This window comes from Synchiropus splendidus, chromosome 3 (assembly GCF_027744825.2).
Source record: "Synchiropus splendidus isolate RoL2022-P1 chromosome 3, RoL_Sspl_1.0, whole genome shotgun sequence".
NCBI lineage: Eukaryota > Metazoa > Chordata > Actinopteri > Syngnathiformes > Callionymidae > Synchiropus > Synchiropus splendidus.
Window position 1 is genome coordinate 34,088,843 of NC_071336.1, and position 23,161 is coordinate 34,112,003.

At 46.0% G+C, this 23,161-nt stretch overlaps 1 protein-coding gene across 3 annotated transcripts in view; it reads left to right on the top strand.

Moving 5' to 3' along the window:
* The window catches only part of gli3 (GLI family zinc finger 3), a 120,105-nt gene that overhangs the window by 63,529 nt on the left and 33,415 nt on the right, over positions 1-23,161 (top strand). For all 3 annotated transcript variants that reach the window (XM_053860871.1, XM_053860872.1, XM_053860870.1), the window contains one exon: positions 9,837-9,942. In XM_053860871.1, the coding sequence (XP_053716846.1) occupies positions 9,837-9,942 (106 nt within the window). The remainder of the gene's footprint in view (positions 1-9,836; positions 9,943-23,161) is intronic.

The window sequence follows — 23,161 nt, forward strand, 5'->3', positions numbered from 1 at the left end:
ACAGAGGTTGGGGTCAGGTAAGCCATGGGATGGCGCTCCATTCACTCTACATGAAACGCGCCGATTGCTATTTTAAGTCCCTCAAACGGCTGTGTGTTTCAGTCACTGTGACTCTAACAACTGACACTCAGTGATGAGAGCTTCTGAAAGACTCCTCCAGACCTCACGCTGAAACGCCTGTGAGTCAACATGCAACGCGGGAGGCTGCCTTTGGCGTCAGTATAGGACGCAAAAGTCCACTTTGTCAACGTCAATACTTTACGTCATGGAAGTGAGGGTGGGCTGTGTAGATAGACGACCGTAGATTCACACGCACACAGCCCTCCTCATTGGTCTTGATCGTGACTCAGTATTGGGTCGACAAAGTCTTGACTTGGACTTAGTCTTAGTGTTCGCTGATCTCAGTCAGTTTTGAGGTCTTGACCAAGACATTAATCGTAACAGCAGAGAAAGAAAGTGAATATATTTTCTCATGAATGGTTTTATTGATGTGCATCTCAGGTTGCTGTTTTCTGCTCGTTCAACATAACAAAGATGGCGGTGGCTGCTGTAAGGAGGCAAATTTCTCATCTGTCGTACCTTCAACTTGTTTTGTTGCATCTACTTCAGTCAGGGAAGGAAATCATTAAAACAAGAATCTACCTGACGGAATTGTTTCATCTGAGCTGTTGAAAAGTGTTTGGGAGCGAGGCCATTTGTTTGGAGGATTTGTGAGAGACAGAGTTGTGGAACATCAAGTCCTACAGCGAATATGCATCGACTTGTTGAGCAGAAAGGACAAGCTTCGACCAACTTGTTCAGTCTAGACAAACAAATTACTCCTGACATTGAGTCGCTCTGGAATGTCTTCGACTCACACAGCAGTCCGTATATGCTTTCGCTTATCTGCCTGTCAGCTGCGTTAATCACTGCGAGGAGCCTGATCAAGGCTGCGGCCAGGAAAACACATTGATCCTGGAGGAGGGCAGAGTGTGATCTGCCAGCCTGCATATGTATGACGGCCAGCAGAGAGAGATCGGCAAGTCAACCCTTCAAATTCAGCCTGCTCTTTCCCCCCCTCCCGCTGCCGATCTATTGCGTCTCCGCCCGGCTCCGTTCTCCAGCCCCCGCGTGAGCGTGCAGCGGAGGACGCGCTAGCACAGCGTGAGCATTAGGCTAATTTATTCAGCGGTAATGAGGCCATTAGACCTGAAACAATCTGGGACCCGTAATTAAGCAAAACGCTCCAAAAGTCAACAACTCCCATTGAGCTTAGCCAAACAATCTGCAAAAGTGTTATTTACTTGTCCAAACAGCTTGAGGTCTCTGTGTTTGCAAACATGATAAGGGACGTGAGCGTGAAGGGATTTGGAGGCAAACTGTTGCCGCCGACTCGACACCAGTCGACGGCCGTCTTCTTATCAGGAGAACAAGCGACATCACTTGTAAAACAAACTCTTTCTTCTATTACAAAATGCCTGATGGGGATTAAAATGATTCAGGAAGTCATTAATATGGGAACAGGTAAGCGGCTATAGTTCCCGAGTCTATAAAAAGAGGCTGTTTTTTGCAGCTTTTAAACCACAAAATGCTCGGATAAAATACATCTGGTAGACACGACCTCCCCTGGGTACAACGTGAACGAATGAGGGTGTGTTTTATTCGAGCAGTGTCCGTGTTTGTCCTGAGCTGACAGCTAAACTAAGTTGAGGGGAGCGAGTGAAGCCCGAGTGTTGAAGTTCACAGGTGGTGACGCAGTTTGTTTAAGACTGTAGGGTGTTCGGGTTGTTAAGAGACATGGTAAATTTGATTCCAATTTTGGCTGTTTGAAAAATCAAAGATAAATTGGCAGAAATGACAAGATCAGACATGAGTGTCAGAGGGATGTTTGGGGAAGTTTGAAGAGAAAAGAGAGAGTTGGACCAAGAATTTTGGTGATGGAAAGGAAGACAACCAGTTAGATTCCTGATGAAGCAGAGCAAGAAGGTGTGACGGTAGGAAGTCGGACTTATCTGGTGTCTCTGAAGGAGGAACCAAGAATGTAGCCTGAAATGTGTCACTCAAACGGCTGACTGAAAAGCAGCCGCCCCCCGCAGTCTTTTAGTGTCAATAACAGTTGAACATCACAGTTCGAGACTCATCCTGAATGCCAGAACAGGTCGTGAGTCCTCGTCCTGTAGGACGTGTCTCCGCCTCTCGTGATTATAGTGGTGCTACCATTAAACATCATGTCTACAACTCAGACAAGTCATCTGTGGACTTGTGACGACTTGTATCTCGACAGTATCTTGCATGTTATCGGTTTGCCTCACTAAAATAACAGTGACTGAGCCATGTTTTTTTGGCCCTGACGCCCCTAAAGTTGGCACTCAAACACAGCCAGAACTGCTTGTCTTTTGCAACCATTTTTGTGATGTCAGTTCTGAAAGGACGAATGATACATTTGGCTCACGTTGTTGGAGGTTCCTCGACAGGCTGGGTTCCAAACTATTGTGGGCCAAGTCTTTTTATATTCTCCTCACTTGAAATGACTGAGAAAAAGAAACAAACTCATTATACAGTTTGATGTCGTTTTGAACTTGCAGAGTGGGAGTTGCAGGCGTGCCCTAACCCTTCATGTACGTACCTGCAGTGCGAACTAGGTGATGCAAAAGAAAGCAGGGTGATGAGTTTGCCGTCGTGGACGTGAACTCCTGCGGAGCGTGGCAGAGCAGCGATGTTACTCAGGGCCGCGCTGCATGTTTGAGCAGTGAGATCATGAGCCGGGACAGAAGTGGCATAATGAAATCTGGCGGTCACAGCCCCGGCGCAGGCTTCATGTGTTCCACATTAGCAATTCTCAAACCTCTGGAGCTCTTTTCTCACCCCGCCTTAGTCACTTATGACAATCTGTCACTGGCTCTTTGTGCTCTCGCAGCGGAGCGGCGACCAGAAGCGCTCTGTTTGTGGAAATAGGTTTTTTTTTTGCGTTCTCAGCTGCGGGTGACACTCTGCGAGAGTCGCTGAACCTTAACCAGATGAGAGCAGGAACGCGGCCAGGACCGAACGCCCTACAGCCCAGAGGGGGCGACAATAGAGGAGTCAGTATTTGAGGCTCGGCAAAGATCATTTGTGGCGAAACTTTCATTATGGAATGAGATTAACAAATAAGAACAGTGCAAATGATGTGCTTTGGACGTGATCCCCCCACCCCACCCCCCACCCCCCTCTTTCTTCCTTTGGAAAATGATTCAAGTGTCCATTAAAGGACCAGGCAATTACCATGCTGTCTGTAATGAAGGGGAAGTCGGCTTTAGGACTGCGGGCACGGTGTGTTGGTGTTGAATGAGAATTAATGAGTCTGGTCAAAGTTTGCCTTTAATTGCCCTTTCATTAAGACCCATGTGTAATCATGTTTTAATGACTTCCATTCCCGTCTTCTGAAGGAAAACAAAAAAGATTACAGCTTCCAGATCGGTGTAGTGTGGGCAGTATTTTCTGAAGTAGCATCCGTTCCACACTGTTCCACCTCCAAGTCACGATGGGCGTCGACACTCAAACTTTATCAAACCCTCAAGTGGCCATCCCACTCCCGACTCCGTTTGTCGTGGACAGTGCTCGCCATTTCCTGTCCCTGGCTGACGGGTCAAACCCTGGTGTGTTCAACACTTCATCATGACCAACCGCTACTTGAAATCAGGATACTGGCCTATTCCGCTGTATCATCATCGTAGTCATGAAAACTGAATTAGGTTATTAGGGCTGTGTATTGGCAGGTGTTTTGCGATACGATACGTATCTCGATACAACAGTGGGCTACATTGCGATATATTGTGATTCCGTAAATTCAACAATTTATAATTATGTTATTTATATTATATTAATAAGAGCCATCTTATGGGGGGACATCAGATAATGCAGCACAATATTATGTGCATGAAAACATTTATTTTGTTACGTCCGTCCAGATAGACTTTTAGTTAAATTTCGCAGTCCTCCACGCACCCCCCGACGGAATGCACCCAATCAAGCTGTGATGGAGAAACATATGGGAACGTTTTGTCATTTCTCAGTTGGTGACAGTAAAAACGCTACTTTGTAGTCATGAGAACTCAATCTGTCTCAAATCCAAGCAGTCCACACTCTGTCCGTCTCTTCACATCCGGTCGGAATGCAAGACTCGAGTTCCATGAGCAGCGGTCACAGTCATTATATGATGTTTCTTTGGAGATTTTTCCACAAAGTATGTGGCAAAAACACTCACGTTCAAGACCACCACCACAATGTGTTATGTATTGTCCATTTGTTTCGATGCTTCCACTCCGTTTTAAAACGTTTGATCCGTTGAGATTTCATCTCATTTGAGCCAGTGGCGGAAACAATGACAACAGAGATGGCTCAGGCCAAACTTGAAAAGTTTGTTCAGGGAACATGGGCTGAGAAATTGAAACGGTTTATACGGTATTATTAATTACTCGTACTCCAGTGTCAGTACTCATTGGCAAAAGTGTGGTGTCGGGTCATTTGGGGCTGGGTTAGGTGTCTTCCAGCGATCAAAATGAGGGAATATCTGTGAATATCCTGAAGAGCAAGGCAATTTAGCAGCACAAACAAATCCGGACAGGAAATGCTGGAGATTGTGGTGTGCATCTTTTTCTCCTCTGATCTTGACACCCCCCCGCCCCACTCCTCCTCCAGTGTCACAGAGCTGTTTACCTTGCTAACTGAGTGCCGAGCTGGCGTAAAAGTGGTGGCAAGCTCTATTTAGACAAGGCCAAAGTAAAGTAAACGACTGAGCCGGATTTAAATAAACCTCGGCGGAATGGATTGCCATAGATCAGCATCACGGGCCTTTAGCATGAGGAGGGGGGAGTGATGGAGTAGCAAGAACAAGGGTGCAGACTTGGCGGCGGGTTTAGCTCAAACTCTGTAGACATAAACAGAGAAGTGATCTGGTTAGTTCAACTCTGAGAAGGTTGTTGGAATGAAGGTGCATTTGCAGTGTCACTTCCTTCACTTAGGATTGATTCTCCAGCAAATATCTGTCAACAGTCTTTGGTCCGTATTGTTTCAGGCACCAAATCCTGATCACTTTGGCAGGCTGTAAAGGGTGGGGGGGGGTGGTTCAGCCTTGGAGACTAATGTCTGGATATGTCTTGGACATCATCATGGGGAAGTGTTGAGAGGAAACCCCAGGGCAGACCCGGGACAGTATGTCTGCCAGGTGGAACACCTCGGTATTCCACTAGAAGAACTGGAGGAAGTTTCCCGGGAGATTTTCTGAGCGTGAATCATCTAGAAATAAACACAGAAGACGAATTGTGTTAAAAATGAATAACATTTAACTTTATTTTTCTATATGAAATATTGAATCAAAGTACTTGTTCACCTTGGACTCACCTTGATTCCAGTGACCTCGCTGTACAGTGAAGGTCCGTGGGCGTGTTAATTCGCCCCGGCTGCTTTTCCTGCCGTCTAAAAGAGGTTTGAAAAGCAAAAGAAGGCAGATTTTGCCTCGGCTTCTGCCTTTCTCTCAAGTGCTCATCACTAATTGATATCCTCAAAACGGTACATTAATTAAATATGTGTATTTTGTGCAGGCGGCTGAGCCAGGCCTCAACTTCCATCAGGCCAAAAGTAAACAGCGATCGGAAGAGTCGGTTGCTTTATCTGACAGCTAAGGGCCGATAGCTGAGGAGTGTAAACAAAGCAGATAGAGGCCTCGTCCAAACGTCTGGCCCGCCTTCCCCCAGCCGCTCCAGTCGGCCGGGCTGAGTCAAGCCAACATCCAGGAGGGAGCCATCAAACTTTTACACAAGAAGAGCTCAGAAACTTTCCAGAACTGCACGGAGGAGGACTTCACAACTTATCTGTGTTATTGTAAACCGCTGCAGAGGTCCTCAGACAGTTTGGTAAAGGCTTTCATTCACTCGTCAAACACATCAGACTTCTGCTGCGGACCCAGGCCGTGACTGGTGCAAGATTTTTTTCTTCTTTTTTTTTCTTTTAACACAGCTCCAAAATGACTCATGACTTGCAGGAAAACACATGGAACTTTAATTGCAGTGTGTATTTAATGAAAAATGTCCAACAAGGCCCCAAAGCACTGTTTCATTTTTGTTTGCTGAACTTTAAAACCCCCAAAATCAAGACCCAAACTGAGTCACGGACTTCGCTGGTGACTTGTGAGCCTCTCAACAGCCAACTGATGTCACTGACATCAGAATCGGCTTTGATTTAGTCATTTAAATATGCAAAAGCTTCAGTGTAGACAATGAAAAGAGCTGAATTCTCCCTGGGATGTCGGTGAAAATGACTTGATTTGTGTGTTGTGGCAACTTGGAGAATGAGGAGTTAGGTGTGTTGAAGAAGGACTCCAGATTCCAGGTCGTCTTGGCCAAGCAAAACTCTGCACCCTGTGCAAGAAAATAAGGTAACAGTAAAAACAGCTGGTTTACGACGCTCGAGCGTCGCCCAAAAAAACTCAAAGGGATCCTCCGCCAATGAACATGCCAACGTCGATTTACGAGTCGCTGGGAGTAAGACTCGTACTGTGAAAACACTTGTTTAATTCCTTCTGTGACTCTGAAGGCAACTTTCCAGCCGAGATGTCAGATTACATCATCTGCATGTCGAAGCTTGGATTTGGAGAATTCCACCTTTTAGCGAAAAGTGCGGGTGAGAGAGTGGGAGCGGAATTAAGTCGAAAAGGGTCAAATGGAAGTTTGACTGCAGCATGGGACGTGAAATAATCCCTCGGTCTCAGAGCATCTCTTGGATTCTGTCTGAAAGGTTTTGATAATCTTGGTGGACTGTTCAAATTTGAGCGAGAGGTTGCACCCGTCATTCAACATCTGAATATAAAATACAGTTGGTCTCTTTCAGCCTTGAGGTATATTCATCCCTAGATCGGTAGATTTGCCGACCTCAGATAAGAGGAAACAGGGAACAAACCGTGACAAGGCCTGTAACTTACTGTAAAAAAACAGATATGGATTGTGCCACCAACATTGGACGGCCAGATGCTTCTGTGAGCACCAAGCTTGAGTCTAACCTGTGGACTAAGATGAGAATTCTTTGTCATTTCGGACCATGGGAAATCCTTTCGCTTGGTGTACTAGTTCAAGCATCTCAGGTTCTTGTTCTTGACTGAGGGGGATGGACTCAGGCGCCACGTATTGACCAAGTTGTAGCGATGCCAATGGTGTTGGGGAATGTTGGAGGGGAAGCATTTGATCAACTGAAGCCCAAATGGGTCAACTGAGTTCAGCATTACCGTGGGACGTGAGGGTCGGCCCAGAGCTGATGCAGTGAATAGCAAAGTACCTCCTATGTCCTTAAAAGGTGGACTCTTTCTGGACACAGTCACACTTGACTAAATATCAACAAAAACACTTGCCCAAGACTAGTACGTGTGCTGCTCAAGCACCAGGAGTCCAGTGACAAGAGTTGGAATGTGTTCGACAGATGGACTGGAGAAGCATCTTGGGACTGTATACGACTGGTGTGGTGAAGACCTCGCTGAGCCAAAATCCCAAAGCTCCATGGACCAGTGGGTTCCTCCCCTCACTTGTGGCCACAACCTTTAGGTTGCAGAACCACCTGCTGAAATGAGGGGGCCCGGTGATGAGGTTCATGGTGAGGTGTCCAACTGGGAGGAGGCCACGGGGCAGACCTAGGAACTGCTGGGGCGTTCCCATAACAAGTGGACAAAGGGACTTCTGCAAACCTTACACTAATGGGAAGGTTTAATGTTTGAAAGGGTAAGAAGAAACACAATAATTAGGACCATCATGGCGACCAAGTCTGGACAAGTACCCTAACCCTAACCCTAACCCAAGCTGAAGATGTTGAGGTTGGAACTGCCAGGCAGAAGGTGGAGAGGAAGGCCACAGAGGAGATTGATGGTGGTGGGGAAGGAGGACATGAGGTTTGTAGGTTTGAGAGAAGAGGAAGTAGAGGACAGGGGGAGATGGAGGAGGATGATCCGCTGTGGCCACCTCTGAAGGGAGAAGCCCAAAGAGAGAGAAGAAGGAGAAGAAGGTGGAGGAGAAGGAGGAAAAGGCAAAGAAGGATGAGGAGAAGAAGAAGGAGGAGAGGAGAAGAAGGAGGACATGAGGTTTGTAGGTTTGAGAGAAGAGGAAGCAGAGGACAGAGTGAGATGGAGGAGGATGATCCGCTGTAGCCACCTCTGAAGGGAGAAGCTGAAAGGAAAAGAAGAAGATGGCGACCAAGTCTGAGGCACCACACCAAGCAGCCATTTTAACCTCCTCCTTGCCACCTTGTTTTTCTTGCCGGTGTCACTCCTTCTCACCTTAAAGCAGTGCAAAGCCCTGGCTTCCTTTTTTAAGTTGTCATGAAGGATCGTACTATTTCAAAGTGTCGTCCTTGAAGCTACAGTAAACGCCCCACGGCAGATCTCCGATGAATAACGGCCTGTTCACCTCAGCTGGCAGTAATCGTCGCGCTAAACGAATGAGCGATGAGGTAAACCCGCTCGAGCGGTGCCGCGGGATCCACAGCTGCGTTTGGCATCAACAGCCACTTGTGGAGCTGTTGGGCACCCCGCTGCTCGGCCGCCTGCCCTCTTGGCAAACACCGCGGGTTTTTACAACCCCACCAGAAAAAAGTGGAACCCTGTTGCATGATGGTATGCAGATATCGACAGGCTTTGCCTGGGGATGGTGATGCACGACTTGGCATCGGCCTCCGCAATAAAGTGACATGTGTTCAGGCTGTTGGGTAATTGTGGAGTGTGTGCATTAATTTGTTGACGTGTGTAACTACGCGCCGCTTGTGATTTGTTGGTTTTGGCTCTGGGCGCGAGGTTTAGCGTTCTGCCGACCCTCTGAGAGGTCAGTCATAAGTAAAACTCCCTGCCGCTGTTTTCTCGTTTCAACTTGTTTAGCTAAGAGTTGCGACTGGAGAGTGGTTTTTCACACCTGGAAGACTTTCTGGTGGAACACACAGAAGCGCTTCAGGGATTATCTGCCCGCAGCCGTGACGAGGTTCACACCATTTATGCTTGTTATCTATCTATCACTTCTTCCTCAAGACCTCATTTCGTGGGGGTAAAATCAAGGCTGGGGGGCCAAGTGGGGCCCGCCAAGTCCTTTCATGACAGTGTTCAAGTAGAGACCAGAGCATACAGAGACCAAGACCAGGCTGATTACAAAGCAAAATAGTTTCAGTTCTTGATTTATGTTGAAAAATATATGTCTACATGACTAACAGACCTTTGCTTCTCTATTCTGTTTTCACTTTGGTCTCGGTCTCTGTATGCTCTGATCTCGACATGGTCTTGACTACACCGGTATTTCATGACGCCAGAAAAAAACATTTTTGGCCCAAGATGAAATTCAGTATTAATGTAAACACACCGTGAGCTAGATCAGCCTCAGTGCATGTTCTTACCTACATAGATTTCAGTGTTAAATTCATATGCGAGTGTTTAAAAAGCCATAAGACTGATGCATATAGAAGAGAATTTGTTGAAAGATGGGAAAGCGGAAGTGGTTTCGCATGAAACACTGTGCTACTTTGCATTTTGTTTGTCTTTATTTCCTCTTGAGGCAGATAGAAATGCAATCAATGACTTTATTCTCCAGCTGAAATCAATATTCTTCAACTTAGCCTCAGAGACGTGTTTGTCAGAGGATGCGAGGAACATGACATGAGTGTGAGGTTTCAATTATTCATCCATTATTACCCATGAAAATGTCTCCAAAATCTTCTTAGCGATGCAGTATGAGAGTATGAATCTGACAGTTTCACATTCCTCCATCATGTTTAGTGATCATATGGTGACCCAGGTTGGAGGACGATCTCACCTTTGGATGTTGAGATGATCTGTTCTTTTCTGTGCTTGTTCTCTGCAGCGACTCCTCAGTTCTTCTCCACCTTCCATCCTCCTGTGCCCATCGATGACCGTCACACCCAGGGACGGTACATGTACGAGCCCTCGCCTGTGCCGCCGCTGCCCGTGTAAGTCTGCTTTTAACTCAACATGTAGATTGTTTACCGTAGAGATGCAGTAGACCTGCTGCCCTTCCACTCAGACATGTCGCCGTGACACCACACTGTGTTGTAGACAGGAAACTCTGCGTCTATTAACGTGGGCTGCTGCCCCCGTGACCTGACCTTGAAAAAGAAAATGGATGAATCATGTCATTTATAAAACATGAAGCTCTTGGTTTCATCCGTTGGATTATCTGGGTGATGCGTATTTTGTCAGTGGTGGTCCTCAGTGAAGGACAAAGGCAGACCAGAGCCCCTCGCTTCCTTTTTGTCCTGCGTTGTCGTCGAGCGTCTCCTTCTCTCGAGCACCGGTCGGGACTCCTCTCTGGCTGCCTCTCAGGATCAAAGGCCACGTCACCCTGCGCAAGCAACATGATCCGCGTGTCAGAGACACGCAAATGAACATGTGTCAGAGGCGAGGAAATGAGAGCGGGCGAGCCTGCGAGCGTGTGATTCTCATAAGAGCAGTGATCAAGCGCTGTCAGGAGGAGGAGGCTCTGACAGACACCGCGCGGCCCGACACATCCAGTTTGCACCCAAACACAGCCTCCTGCCCAAAATCACCAGCGGAGACGTTTGCGTTCAATTCAATTGGGCTTTTATTGACTTGTGGGGTTTAAAATCTAGAGATAAAACATGTTGCTGGTAATTTAATTTCAATAATAATATGGTAATTCAATGAATCTTCAGAGCAAACATGAATGGTGACTGAAGTGCTTTGTATCAGCATTGACAGTCTTTGTTTATTTGGGTTTTCTGGTGTGATATTTGGCAGGAATTAGTTTGCTTTTTTAAATCACTCTTAGTGCATCATCATCATCATCTCAGTTTACACTTTCAGTATGGTTATTTCCCAGTGTAGCCAAGTCATTAGCCTGTAAGTCCCTGCACTGAGTGTGGCGTTCTGCATGTTAGAGAAAGCACGAGAACGAGGCTGGACGATTATGGCAGAAATGATAATCATTGATTCATATCAGCATCGCGATTATTCAACGATTTAATTTTGCCTTCGTTGAACTTTCAAACTACTTAATGCAGCACAAAAATGCTAATGATGTTTTACTACCATCATGTGACTACAAATGTCCAATACAGGCCAAAAGTTTGCGTTTTCTCAGTTTCTCTATTTACATTGTAGATTCACACTGAAGGCATCGAAACCATGAATGAACATATATGGAATTATGTAGCAAACATGTTTTATATTTTAGATTCTTAAGACTCTGGGCTTCATGTTGGAGTCACCAGATCAGGTTTTCCAACAACTTTATTGACCAATGAACGACAATAAAACAATGCGTACTATCTAAACAGTAATTCAACAGTTCTATTTCACCTGTAGGTTAAAGGTTTCTCTCTAGAAACACCGTCTGTCTGGTCTGGCTTTAGACTACAGTGGAGACACTATATTTCCATCTGAGCAAGCACTCGCCTGGATGCAGTGATGTTATTTCGACATGTAGCGCTTGGTTTCATCACCCGAAACATTTTCGAAACATCTCCAACAAGCCACTATCACGGCTGTTGTGACTCAGAACACTCCTCGGAGGTTCTGGCGCTGAAAACCATGCTGCTGACCAGACGCCCGAGTCGGGCACTACCGTTGGCTAATACTACAGGCGGAGCTTGTGCCCTCCAGAGTAGCTTCCCACCAGGCAACTTTCACGTGGGGTGGTGCATCGGGACAGAGTGAGAGCAGCTGGGTAGACGGGTGTTTGGCTAAATAATCGTTTCGTGACACGTTTTCAAAGCACATGTGGAAGACATTAGCAGTCGCATCAGCTCCGACCATAACTTGCGACGTAAAAGTATAATGGGATCTTGTGAAATGGTAGTTGGTGTAACGTAGCTAGCGCCCGCTGTAAAGTGAGAACCCTGTCATGTCTCATTCAGAACTCGCCAGCACCTGCGCGTGGTTGTCCCGGGAAGCGCTTGTGGTCAGGTCACGGGAGAACACCGCAGTCTCTGGTGCTCACTTTCTTCTGTCTCTGTTGCTCTCTGTCATTTGTATTCTCGCCATCCAGACTGCGAAGAGACCCCGCGCCGTCCTTGTTTTTCACGCGCCGACACGAAGGAAGCGATCACTGCGCGACGAGGACAAATTGGACGGGGCAGCTACTTGGGCCGCATTATGTTTGATATTCTTCATCATTATCAACTCCCCCTTCCTCCTCCTCAGGAGTCATATCTCTCCCTTGCTGATGTGCCACTAAGCGTAATGAATTTTTTATATCCCCCTGCTGCCCCCCTCACGACACCACCTCTCATCCTTCTCGCCGTGTGTTCAGGGGGCGAGGAAATAAAAAAGGGAGGTGATTGATGCCCCGTGTCACCGCAAACAAAATGGCAAATATAATTTAGCATTTAGCTTATGCAGAGATAATGGGCCGAACACGCTCCGGCACAAACAGCCCGGCTTGTTATCCGTCAGCAGCGCTGTGGCGCGACGTGGAGCGCAGGTTAGGGGAGGGAGGGGGACTGACATGGGGACGGAGAATTGAATTAAAGGGAGGGTAGTTGTGCGGCGGCGGTGTCTTTAGTCACTCTCTCTGGACAGGAGTTATCTCGGTGCTTGGTTAGCTGTCAGCGTCGACACGGCTCAGCTGCTTATTTATCCGAGTCGTTAGGCAAAGAGCTGTTTAATACCAAGGAAACTATTTGTCACTATTATACTGTTAGTGGTTTTTGCCTCAGCTGTAATACTTATTTACATAGGAGGCTGCCTCCTGTAGGAGGAGGAGCACACTGCACCGTCAGGATTTCAGAGCTTCAAGTTTGATGGGATCAGCTGGAGAGTTGCACATCTGTTCGCTAAGAAACCTGCTACACAAATGACTTTTGGAGCAAGGATCGGGCTTTGTACATCTTCAGTGTCGGTCACATAAAACAAGGATAATTATGTGCTGTGTTTGTTTTCAACCCTTGAAATAACAGCAACCTCCCAACATGTTTCAGTCCTCTGCGCATGGTTGAAAGGGAGGATGCTGCAGTGGACGTCAACTCAGAACACTCTGGACACTTGGCCTTGAAGCACCTCAGCAACTGAGCTGAAGGAGTTTTCTCCGCCGCTGACCTTGGATATCAGCATAGTGAAACACAGCCTGGAATTAGCTTGGACAATTTCTGCTCCTGGAATAATATAGTTTGATAAAAACCTTTGACAGCTGCGTGTGTTCTTAAGGTGCGGGGGAGACGTGCGGAAGCTCTCTTCACTGATTTGCACTGGATGTCGGTTTCCATTGAAGCCCACAGCGTCAGGATATGCTGCAGAATGGGGAGCTTCTCCTTCAATCATCAACATGCAACTCACTATAGGACGCAAAAGTCCACTTTGCCAAGCTCAATATACTATGCCATCGAAGTGAGGATGGGTTGCCTGAGGCCACTGTACTGCAGAGACCCACTGCTTCAGTACACAATATTAGGGCTTCACGTTGTAGGTTACTATGTGATAGTTCATGATGTGAGTCTGACGCACACTTTTTATTTCTATAGGAAAAGAAATATTTCGTGTTTTTGGCCAAAATTGTAGTTTTTAGTTTGAGCACAAAAAATGTTACTTGATGCAGCACCAAAATACTAATGATGTTTTACTACCATCATGTGACTACAAATGTACACTACCGGCCAAAAGTTTGTACACACCTTTCTTACCTTTTTTCTTAATTTCTCTATTTACATTGTAGATTCACACTGAAGGCATTGAAACCATGAATGAACACCTATGGAATTATGTAGCAAACTAAGTGTGAAATGACTCAAAACATGTTTTATATTTTAGATGCTTAAGACTCTGGCCATGAGCTTCAGGTTGGAGTCACCTGACAAGGTTCTCCAACAGGTGACTCCATCATGAAGCTCATTGAGAAGCCGAGGGTTTGCAGCACGGCCAACAAATGGAGAGGTGGCTACTGTGAGTGATCTAAAATATCAACCATATTTACAGTTATATATTTTAGTTACATCCTTCTTCATACATTTGAAGTCTTCAGTGTGTATCTACAGTCCAGAAAGTAGTAGAAATAAAGAAAAAAGCCTGAATCAGAAGGTGTGTCAAAACCTTTTGGCCTGGACTGTTGTCCAACTGCATGTAGTTTAACGTAGACGCGGCTCACCGACTGATGCTTCGTTCAGTCTTTACAGACACGCTGCTGTAGGAAGTGGTTTGATGCGTGTAGGTGACCCCAGATCTACTAGATCGAGGCATTTCATTTTCCCGGCTGAAGCCAGTTTGGCCTGATGTGCAACATTTCAGTCTGGACTGACTTGTTCAGGGACGGAACCGTGAGCCTGTCCAAAGTCAGACCTCTTTCACCCGCGCAGGTGAACCCCACCAGAGCTTCAGTCGGACCCAGTGACCTCTCCTTCCCGTTCAAAAGGCCTGAACTGCGCACTCATGCGAGTGTGGTGCGGCACAGTCGGCATGGAAATCACCGCCAAGCTCATCAGGGGGCAGATGATTTGTTCTTCCAGTCCAGCCGGCTGATTACAAAGTTTTAACCGCGTCCAAACTTCCCGGCGCACGAAAAAAAAGAGGCAAGGAAACAATCCCACTCACTGACTGAAGAAGCGATCCATCGTCCTCCGGGATGTTTGTTCGGCAAACAGAAACGCTCAGCGCCGCTTCGGGGGAAATGAAGGACACGAGTCGACTTGTGGAGAAATATGGAATTGTTTTAGGACAAGTTCTCCTCGGTGAGCAGAATGAATCGTTGTTAGCCTGGCGCAGATATGCCTAAGTACACAGGGACTATTATTGCGGTACTTCCCCATGCAGCCTCTCATTATGGCCTGTAATTACACTTGGTTTGGCCCCGAGGCGCTTCCATCAATCCAGCCGGCTTCCCCCCGCCGCCGCGCACCAGCAGCACCGTGGCCGGAGCGCAGCAGCTTGTTTCCTCCCCGCCACAATGACACATCCTCCGTCTGTACGTGGCAAATGAGCAGAATCATATCCTATTACTGTGAGGCGCCTAATTGAAACATGTTTATTTATGGCCTTTGCCTCCTCCGCGAGGTGCCGGCGTTAGCAGCGCGGCTAACGGGCTCCAGCGATATGAGGCGGTGGAATTAAATTAAAAGCTCATAAAATGAAATATGCTCTGTATTAGCTGCTTGACACTTAATTTGCCTTCAAATGAGCAGAGGAAATCACAAATGAACTGTCCTTTGTTTTTCCCCTCCGTCTTCAGCTCACCTCGACCGAAGGAGCGCCAGCGCACGCCGAAGCTAATCGTTTAGTTTATGAAGGCAAGAGGGAAGGTGTGAATACGCCATTCAGTATTAAGGCCCGGGGCTTTGCCAGAGTTGGTGTTTATACCTGAACGACATTTTCCAAATTCCTTTTCCGCGGGATGCAGAGTCAGGAGGAATACTCCAGTTGTGACTCGGAAAAACCTGCAACACGTAAAAAGAGAATAGTGTCTGTTTCATCTTCTTTTTAACTGTGTTTTAACACAGACCTGTAAACCTGTATCAGTCGCGTCCTCATCCGGTCACATGGATAACACACAGGGACTGTGGTAGCAGTGCGTGGGCGGACTTGCATTGTGTGGCCTTTGAGCGTCACAGCGAAGCTGGAACAGAAACCCTAATATGGTTTTGTATATATTTTCAACATCCCAAGATGAAAGTTTCAGATTAAAGATTGGCCCATGAGTCCTAATAGCTTTGTTCACAGCTGAGTCGCGTAGGAAGGTTGTTTTTTGTGTGTGTACCTGCTCAGTAAACCTCTTGCTGTGTTACTCACACACAGTAAGTCACCATCGTGTACTCCAAGTGGTTGAGGTTTTAGCTCTTGAACTTTTTGATGTTGATTTTTTTATTTTACTTCTGTAACTTTTCATCTTTTTTCATGAATCTTGAGTGAGATGACCCTTTTGTCCACTTCAGGCTGCCGTACATTAAAGTAGTTGCGCTATCTGCTGACCTATGTTTATGATCTGCATGCGGATTGTGCGTTCAGGAGCGTCTGAATTTTCTACGCTATAGAAACTAACTGGACAAAAAGGGGTGCCTCTGGGCGGAGCTCAGTGGGGAGGGTCCTCGGTTGAGCGCCCTCATCACAAAAGAGTGATGCCAGATTATGAGAGCAACAGGCTTCGGTCATAAATCTGAGGTGAAGAAAGAGCTGAGCCAGAAGACAAAGCTCTCCACTGACTGCGGGGTTTCTCCTCTCACCTGTGGTCACCAGCTTTGGAGTGACCCAAAGTAGTTTTTGGTCTGGACTCCCTTGGAGAGAGAAGCTCAGTCGTCCAGGAGAGACTCAGAGAAGAAGGTCTGCTCCTCCAGACAGTCGAGGTTGTCTCCTGGACCTGCTGGCGAGGTGATGTCTCTCGTATTCCAGAAGAACTGGAGCAGTCTCCAGCATGAGGGAAGCTTCTCTGGATGGATGGGATCTTGAAACCTCACAGTAAAATGTCTCACTTTTCTGAATCCGTCTGGATTTGTCCAAAATTACTTCCTCCAGAAGCTCATGTTATTGTCAAGAAGTTCCCTCCTTTCTTTAGCTACACCGATTCATGAGAGTTATGAATCAGAAACTGCGCTCCGATCATGACCCTTTCTTGCTGTGTTAGCAGTGACACGGTGATTCTCATATGTGCATCAGCAACTGTCAGAGAAGAAACGTCCTGCTTCTGCAAGCACGTGGAGGCTGAAGAGGAGCCTCTGTGGGAGCTCCTCCGCCTCCGCTTTTGTGCTGCGGGCTCTCAATGGGAGTTTCAGGGTGGGGGTTTGGGGCCCAGGCGAAGAGGCCGCGGCTTTCATTCAGGCTTTATTGGCCGACCGCGGTACACAGCACAACAAAAAGCAGCCTCTCATGCGGCTCGGCGCCGACCCGCCGTCGCCCGGCGACAGATCCCAACAAACGCAAGAATTCGCCACAAGTCAATTATCGACATCAGAGTTTGTTCTGAGTCGCGGGCCCTCGTCCCTGCAACTGAAGCGACAAAGGCCTGGAGAGACGCAATTGACTCACAAGCTCTTGGAGAGTTTGTTTGTTTAGTTTGTCCAAGTGAAGAGGAAACGTTTGACCCGTTGCCTTTTGTTGACTCCAACTATCTTGAACTTTTTCACTTCAGCTCTGGACGTATCAAATTTGAATTTGAATTTTGTCTGATAAACAGAAATGAAACAAACTTTCGCTCCCTCTTGTCACATCTTCTTTATATGTCAAATTAAATTAAAATATAAAACATGTGCACTTTTAGGTTCATAGATATTAAATATTGATTCATTATTGATGTTTCTTTTGTATTTTTAATTATTAATTTCATGTTTTATTGCCTTTTTATCGCTAAAAAGTTATTTGATTTCTATTGTCTATTGCGTTCATGAGGCGGGTCCCAGCCAGCCAGGGTTGCGGGGGTTGAATTTCAGCGGAAGAGATGTAGAAGTGTGGCCGGTAAGATGGTTCCACATTGGAGACCCAGTTCCACCTTGACAGTTCATGATCCGACCCGCTCCTTCACAGATAGAGGAGGCCGTTTTCTCCTGGAGACGGGCGCCGCGTTGTTTAGTCATTTACATAAACTGTTGTCAGACGCCCGATCTGAGAATAGAGGAGCAGCTAGGTGCTTAGCATAAAGAGCACACGCTTATCTGCACACCTCCTCGCACATGGGACCGGGCCGGGAATGGAAAACACTCCCTCTCACACACACACACGCTGGAAAACAACAGGGAAAAAGCCCCAGTTTTAAATGATTTGAGATTCAAGTGTGATGCTTTGGTTTGCTTATAAACTGTCAGGAGACACTTATGAACGTTCAAGTCTCATTCCTTGTTTTTACTTTGCTGTTTCACCCATTCACGATCCAGCTGGTGGTCAAACTACGTAAATGTCGTCTCTGTCGTGCTTGAGAATGTAAACACGATCACCATTTTTTGGCCGATAGTCCCAAGCGGCCGATACCGGTTTTTTTTTTGCCAACACAAAAGTCACAAGTTAATTAATTACACAAACCTACTAAATAACAATAATACTGCACAACACTGTACAGAAAACATGGCAACTTTTCAAGGAAATAACAAAAGCAAAGTGCTTAATGTAGGATAAAAATCTTTTATTTGTTATCGGTTTCGCCTGCAGTTAGCTCCGGTTAGCAAGCTATCGTTAGCCTCTTGGTAGCGCTCCAGTTCACTGCGGTGATTTGAGGCCAAGTGTCAAGGAAATTTCTCTTGTGATAGTGATGAAGTTTTTAGTTTAGCGTTGGGAGTCGGGCTGAGGTTAGAGTCATGGTTGAGATTAGGTTAGAGTCAGTGATGAAGTGAAGGAGTGAGGCTCAGGTTTGAGGGATTAGAGGGTTGAGGTTCCAGCTTTCCTTGGCATTTGACACTATTTTTCTTGGGTTTCACCCCTCTTCCGCTGGTTTTCATTCAATTTTTCTGTCGCCCTTTTCTTTGCAACGCTTGCAGCCCATCCTCACTCCCATGGCGTAATCTATTGTGGTTGAGAAAGTGGACTTTTGCGTCCTATACTGACGCCGAAGGCAGCCGCCCTCAAACGGCGGTGCTTTTCGTGGAAGGTTGCCTTTGTGAGGATTGGTTGTTTCTTGTCACAAGTTATTTTCTATCTTAATTTTTAGTCAAAACTTGTATCATAATTTGATTGACAAATGATATTGTTTTTGAGTTATATTATATATTTATTATTATATTGTTTATTTGTTCATTTTTCTTCACATTAGATTCGATTGATGTTATTCTTCCCACAGTGGGAAAATTTGGCTTGTCGGCAGCATAGTGGCACAAAGACAAAGCAACAACACATCAACAATGTAGAACAAAGGCACTAGAAAGACTTAAAATACAGCACTAATATATAGAACTGTCCAAAATGCAATGGCAGCGAGTCCATTCAGGCTCTGCCACTGTCACAAGAGCAGGCAGGAAGGAACAACTGGAATATGAATTCAGAACCTGTTTTCCAATATGGCCATTTTTCCTTCATTTTGCTGTCGATTTCTTTCTGAAAAGATTCCTTTTTTACTGTTCTGCTGTACGTTTCTTTAAACTTGCGAGGTGTTTTCATCTCATGAGTTTCACTGCCCATTGAGGAACAAACTTTAGCTCATTTAGCTCACTCTAAATATTTCACCATCTAAACCCAAAAATCCTGCACTTTTTTTTTCCCCATCTGTAAAGCCACATGTCAAATAAAGTTGTTGCTAACATGCTGTACGTGCAAATCAAAGCTCTCTGCATCTATAATTCTGTCCTGGAACTGCGTCCCGTCTGCCTGTTGTCTGGCCGGAAGCAGGTCTGAAGGTGGAGCCATAAATTACGGCGAGGATTGTTTCATAATCAGATCGGATCATCTGGGAGTCGCTGTCACGGTGAAGCAGCGTGGAGAGAGAAGGCCACTTTTTCATCTTCCTCCTCAACTGTCCAAGACCTGTTCCCTGTGACTTCAGAGGTCACCTCTTTCCTGCCGCCCCCCTCCTCCTGCTCCTCCTCACTAATACTTCCACGGCGGAGCAAGTATGAGGGTGAGGGGCGGGGGAGGTGTGGGGGGGGGGACAGGCGGTCACGCCGTCGCTGGCTTCATGATTAATGGTGTTTATTCTTGACAGAAGCTCCTTTATTTATCTGCATTGCAGCTCCTCTGATACTATCAGTCACCTGAATGAAAAATATTCAGTCATACCAATTTTGCAGTATAATTGAGTAGAGTCACTTCCTTTCACTCCCCCCTCCTCCCCCGCGCTCCTCTCCCACTCTATCTGGCAGCCTTATCATCGCCACAGTAATTTTTTGCGCCGCGTTGTTTGATATGGAGAGGCTGGCGCTTTAGCCGCATTTGACATAAAGCCTCTTCAATTTTCACCGGAGGAGGAAAAAAAAAAAAAAAAAGGGGAAGAAAGAAAGTTCTGCAGCACTTGGAGGGGAAAGTATCTCTGCCGGGTTTCTTCTGAGGCAATTTCAGGATTTAGAGAGAAAAGGAGATAAATGCTCGCGCAGTAAAGTGGGAAGATTGAAGCTACAGTGTATCTGTTTTTTCTAATGCGCCAGCTCAGAGAGGCCGGAGTCCTGAGTCGAGAACCCCACCCCAGTGTTCTGGGACAGAACCTCCTTCAGTAGAACCTCAAATCACTTTCAAGTGGAGAAAACAGTGATAGTGGAGAGGTCCAAAGACTTTGACTGTAACACAACTGTGATAATCTTAATTTAGTGATTTTGGCAAACCACTACGTGAAGCCTAAATTGAAGCTGCTGCCGACTCTGGTGATTCTGTGAGTTAAGAGGCTTTACCGTTGTGCTGTCAGCGTGAATTACGATCTGTCATTACGCACCGAAAAGAAGCAAAACCAAGGAAGGAAGATGACATTCTTGATAGCTGGCTAAGCAATGATGCTGTTCAACTCAAGGCCCGCGGGCCACACCTCACCCACCAAACTTTTGTCAGCGGCAGGGGAAGACTTGTACAGGTTGGCTCAGATTAAAACAGAATTTAAAATGCAGCCGTTCCTGTTTTATGCTGACTCATGAAGAATACAAAAAATCTAAAAAATTGTGTATTTATAGCTTTTAGTGTTGTTTTGTTGTATTGGCTACGTGTCAAGACCAGAGCATAGACCAATGAGGAGGGAGAGACCAAGACCGAGACCTAACTCAATTCAGAATTCACTTCAAGTTTGTTCCAGTGATGGCATTTCACTTGTTTATTTTCAAGAAGTGACTGTTTCTTTGTCACGAATAGACTGAATGGACAAAGAACTGGACTGGATCCAGTTTGGTCGCCTGGTCTCAACCCTCATCTTAGTGCTGGGTAGATGAGGCGTCATGAAACAGTGTTGCAGGGTTGATGAAACGGTGTCCTAATTTTCAGAGGCCACTAGATGGCGCTCTTGGATTAGAAGTGATGTGAGGTTTCATTGAATGAGTTGGTCAAGTCCAAACATTTTACAACAGACAGCGCCACCTGGTGGCCTCTGAAAATCAGGACACTGTTTCCTGAAACCTCATCTACTCTTCAATACTGTGTCATGAAACCTCATCTACCCTTCAATACTGTGTCATGAAGCCTCATCTACCCTTCAATACTGTGTCATGAAGCCTCATCTACCCTTCAATACTGTGTCATGAAGCCTCATCTACCCTTCAATACTGTGTCATGAAACATCATCAATCCTTCAATACTGTGTCATGAAGCCTCATCTACCCTTCAATACTGTGTCATGAAGCCTCATCTACCCTTCAATACTGTGTCATGAAACCTCATCTACCCTTCATTACTGTGTCATGAAACCTCATCTACCCTTCAATACTGTGTCATGACTCCTCATCGACCCTTCAATACTGTGTCATGAAACCTCATCTACCCTTCAATACTGTGTCATGAAACCTCATCTACCCTTCAATACTGTGTCATGAAACCTCATCTACCCTTCAATACTGTGTCATGAAACGGCGTCAACCCTTTGCTACTAGTTGCAGCTGGTTAACTTGTTGTGTTGCGTGACTTGTGAGTGAGTTATTTTTGCTCCTTTAAATATGATATTTAATCTAAAACACAAAACCTGTCCTTCTCAGACTTGCCATTCCAACATAGCGATGGTGAGTCAGTGCAATGTTATATCTTGGTTTATAAGCGGTCAGTAAGGCTTGTCGTTGTCAATGCTGAAGTTGTCCTACGACTAGTCCACTATAATCAACTGAATTAGTCGTGGACGCGTTCATGAGTTGACTAGTCATGATGTCGCAGCTTTCTTCTGCACATGTGGCGAAAAGTATGGGAACAATTCACAAAAGACTCATCTAGTTGACTAGACTATTTACCACGCTACAGTCAGACATGTTGCCGACTTGACGACTCACCGCAAAGGTAGTCGGTAACTAGTCAACTTACTCAAAAATAGCCGTCAGGAGTCTGCAAGGATGCCAGGTCATGACGTCTGTGTTTGTCATCCGCCCAACATAAAAGGGTGAAAAGAGACTCGGCTGTTATTGTGCCGAGATGAACTGGCTTCCGAACATCGCTCGCTGATTCCCGTCTTTCCTCCGTGGGAGTCACGGCGTCTTGCACTCCGGCGGTCACATGACAAATCCATTTGCGCATGAAAATGCTGTTAAATAACTGCTATTTATTATTTGTCATTGTTGCTGATGAAAAGGGTGGAATTTATTTTGGGCTCTATTAGAAGAAGCTTTGACTGCAGGTGTGATAAACGGCGGGAACATTAATCTCCAATAGAAGCCGTTGAATTTGCGCATGTAAGACATTAGTGGATTGGATTTTGCCACTCGCGCGCCGCCTCTCCATGTTTGAGATCTCAATTTGTAGCTTTGTGGCGCCACAATGGAGGAGCAGGTCTGAGGGGACCAGATAACAGGCAGGTGCCAGCAGCTCGCTGCGTGTCGCCAGATTGCACCGCACATTTCCGCGTCGCCTCTATTCACGCTCATTAATAATTTCCTGTGTTGTCGTGTCGCTTACATTCTTTATCTGTTGCTGCCACGTTTATCACCTCTGATCGATTCTTTGAAGGAAAACAGCTTTTTGTTGCATTTATTAATCACAGCGGAGTCACAACGGTTTTCATCCCAAATATGGAACAGACTGGGGAGCATTCCAGCGGCCTTCCTTCCTTAAAGACTTGCTCCCCTGCCGCTAATGTTCATATCTAGCATCGCAGTACTCCGTCATGTGACGCTAATACTCGTGCATACGGCCTCCCTGAAATGTACTGTTTTACTGTAACTAGAAGGAGCAACGGCAGAAGTCGCGGTAGCTGCCTGCAGTTAGCCCTGTATAGTAGAACTAGTCGTAACAGCAGTAACTGTGGCACTAGTACACAGTAATTGCATGCAGTACTTGTGGTTGATTCCTGTTTAAGCAATAGTTGTTGAAGTGAAATGTGGGTTTTGTCAGCAGTACTACTAGTCGTGATGGAGTTTGTAGCTGCTGATTGGTGTAATGTAGACAGTACTGGCAGAGTATAATAAACTGAACTGTCTTTATAGTATTAGTGGGTGTATTTGAAGAGGTAATGATAAAGTACAACTGTAGCTGCTGTGAATATTGAAGTACCTTTCATAGTATAATGTAATACCAATGGTATATATATGAATAGAATTATGCAGTGTCTGAGGCAACATTTCTGAGCAGAAGCTCCAGTACGACTCATAGTGGTTCGAGTAGTAGACGCTTTTTGAGTGCTACCAGACTTTTGTAATGTTAGTA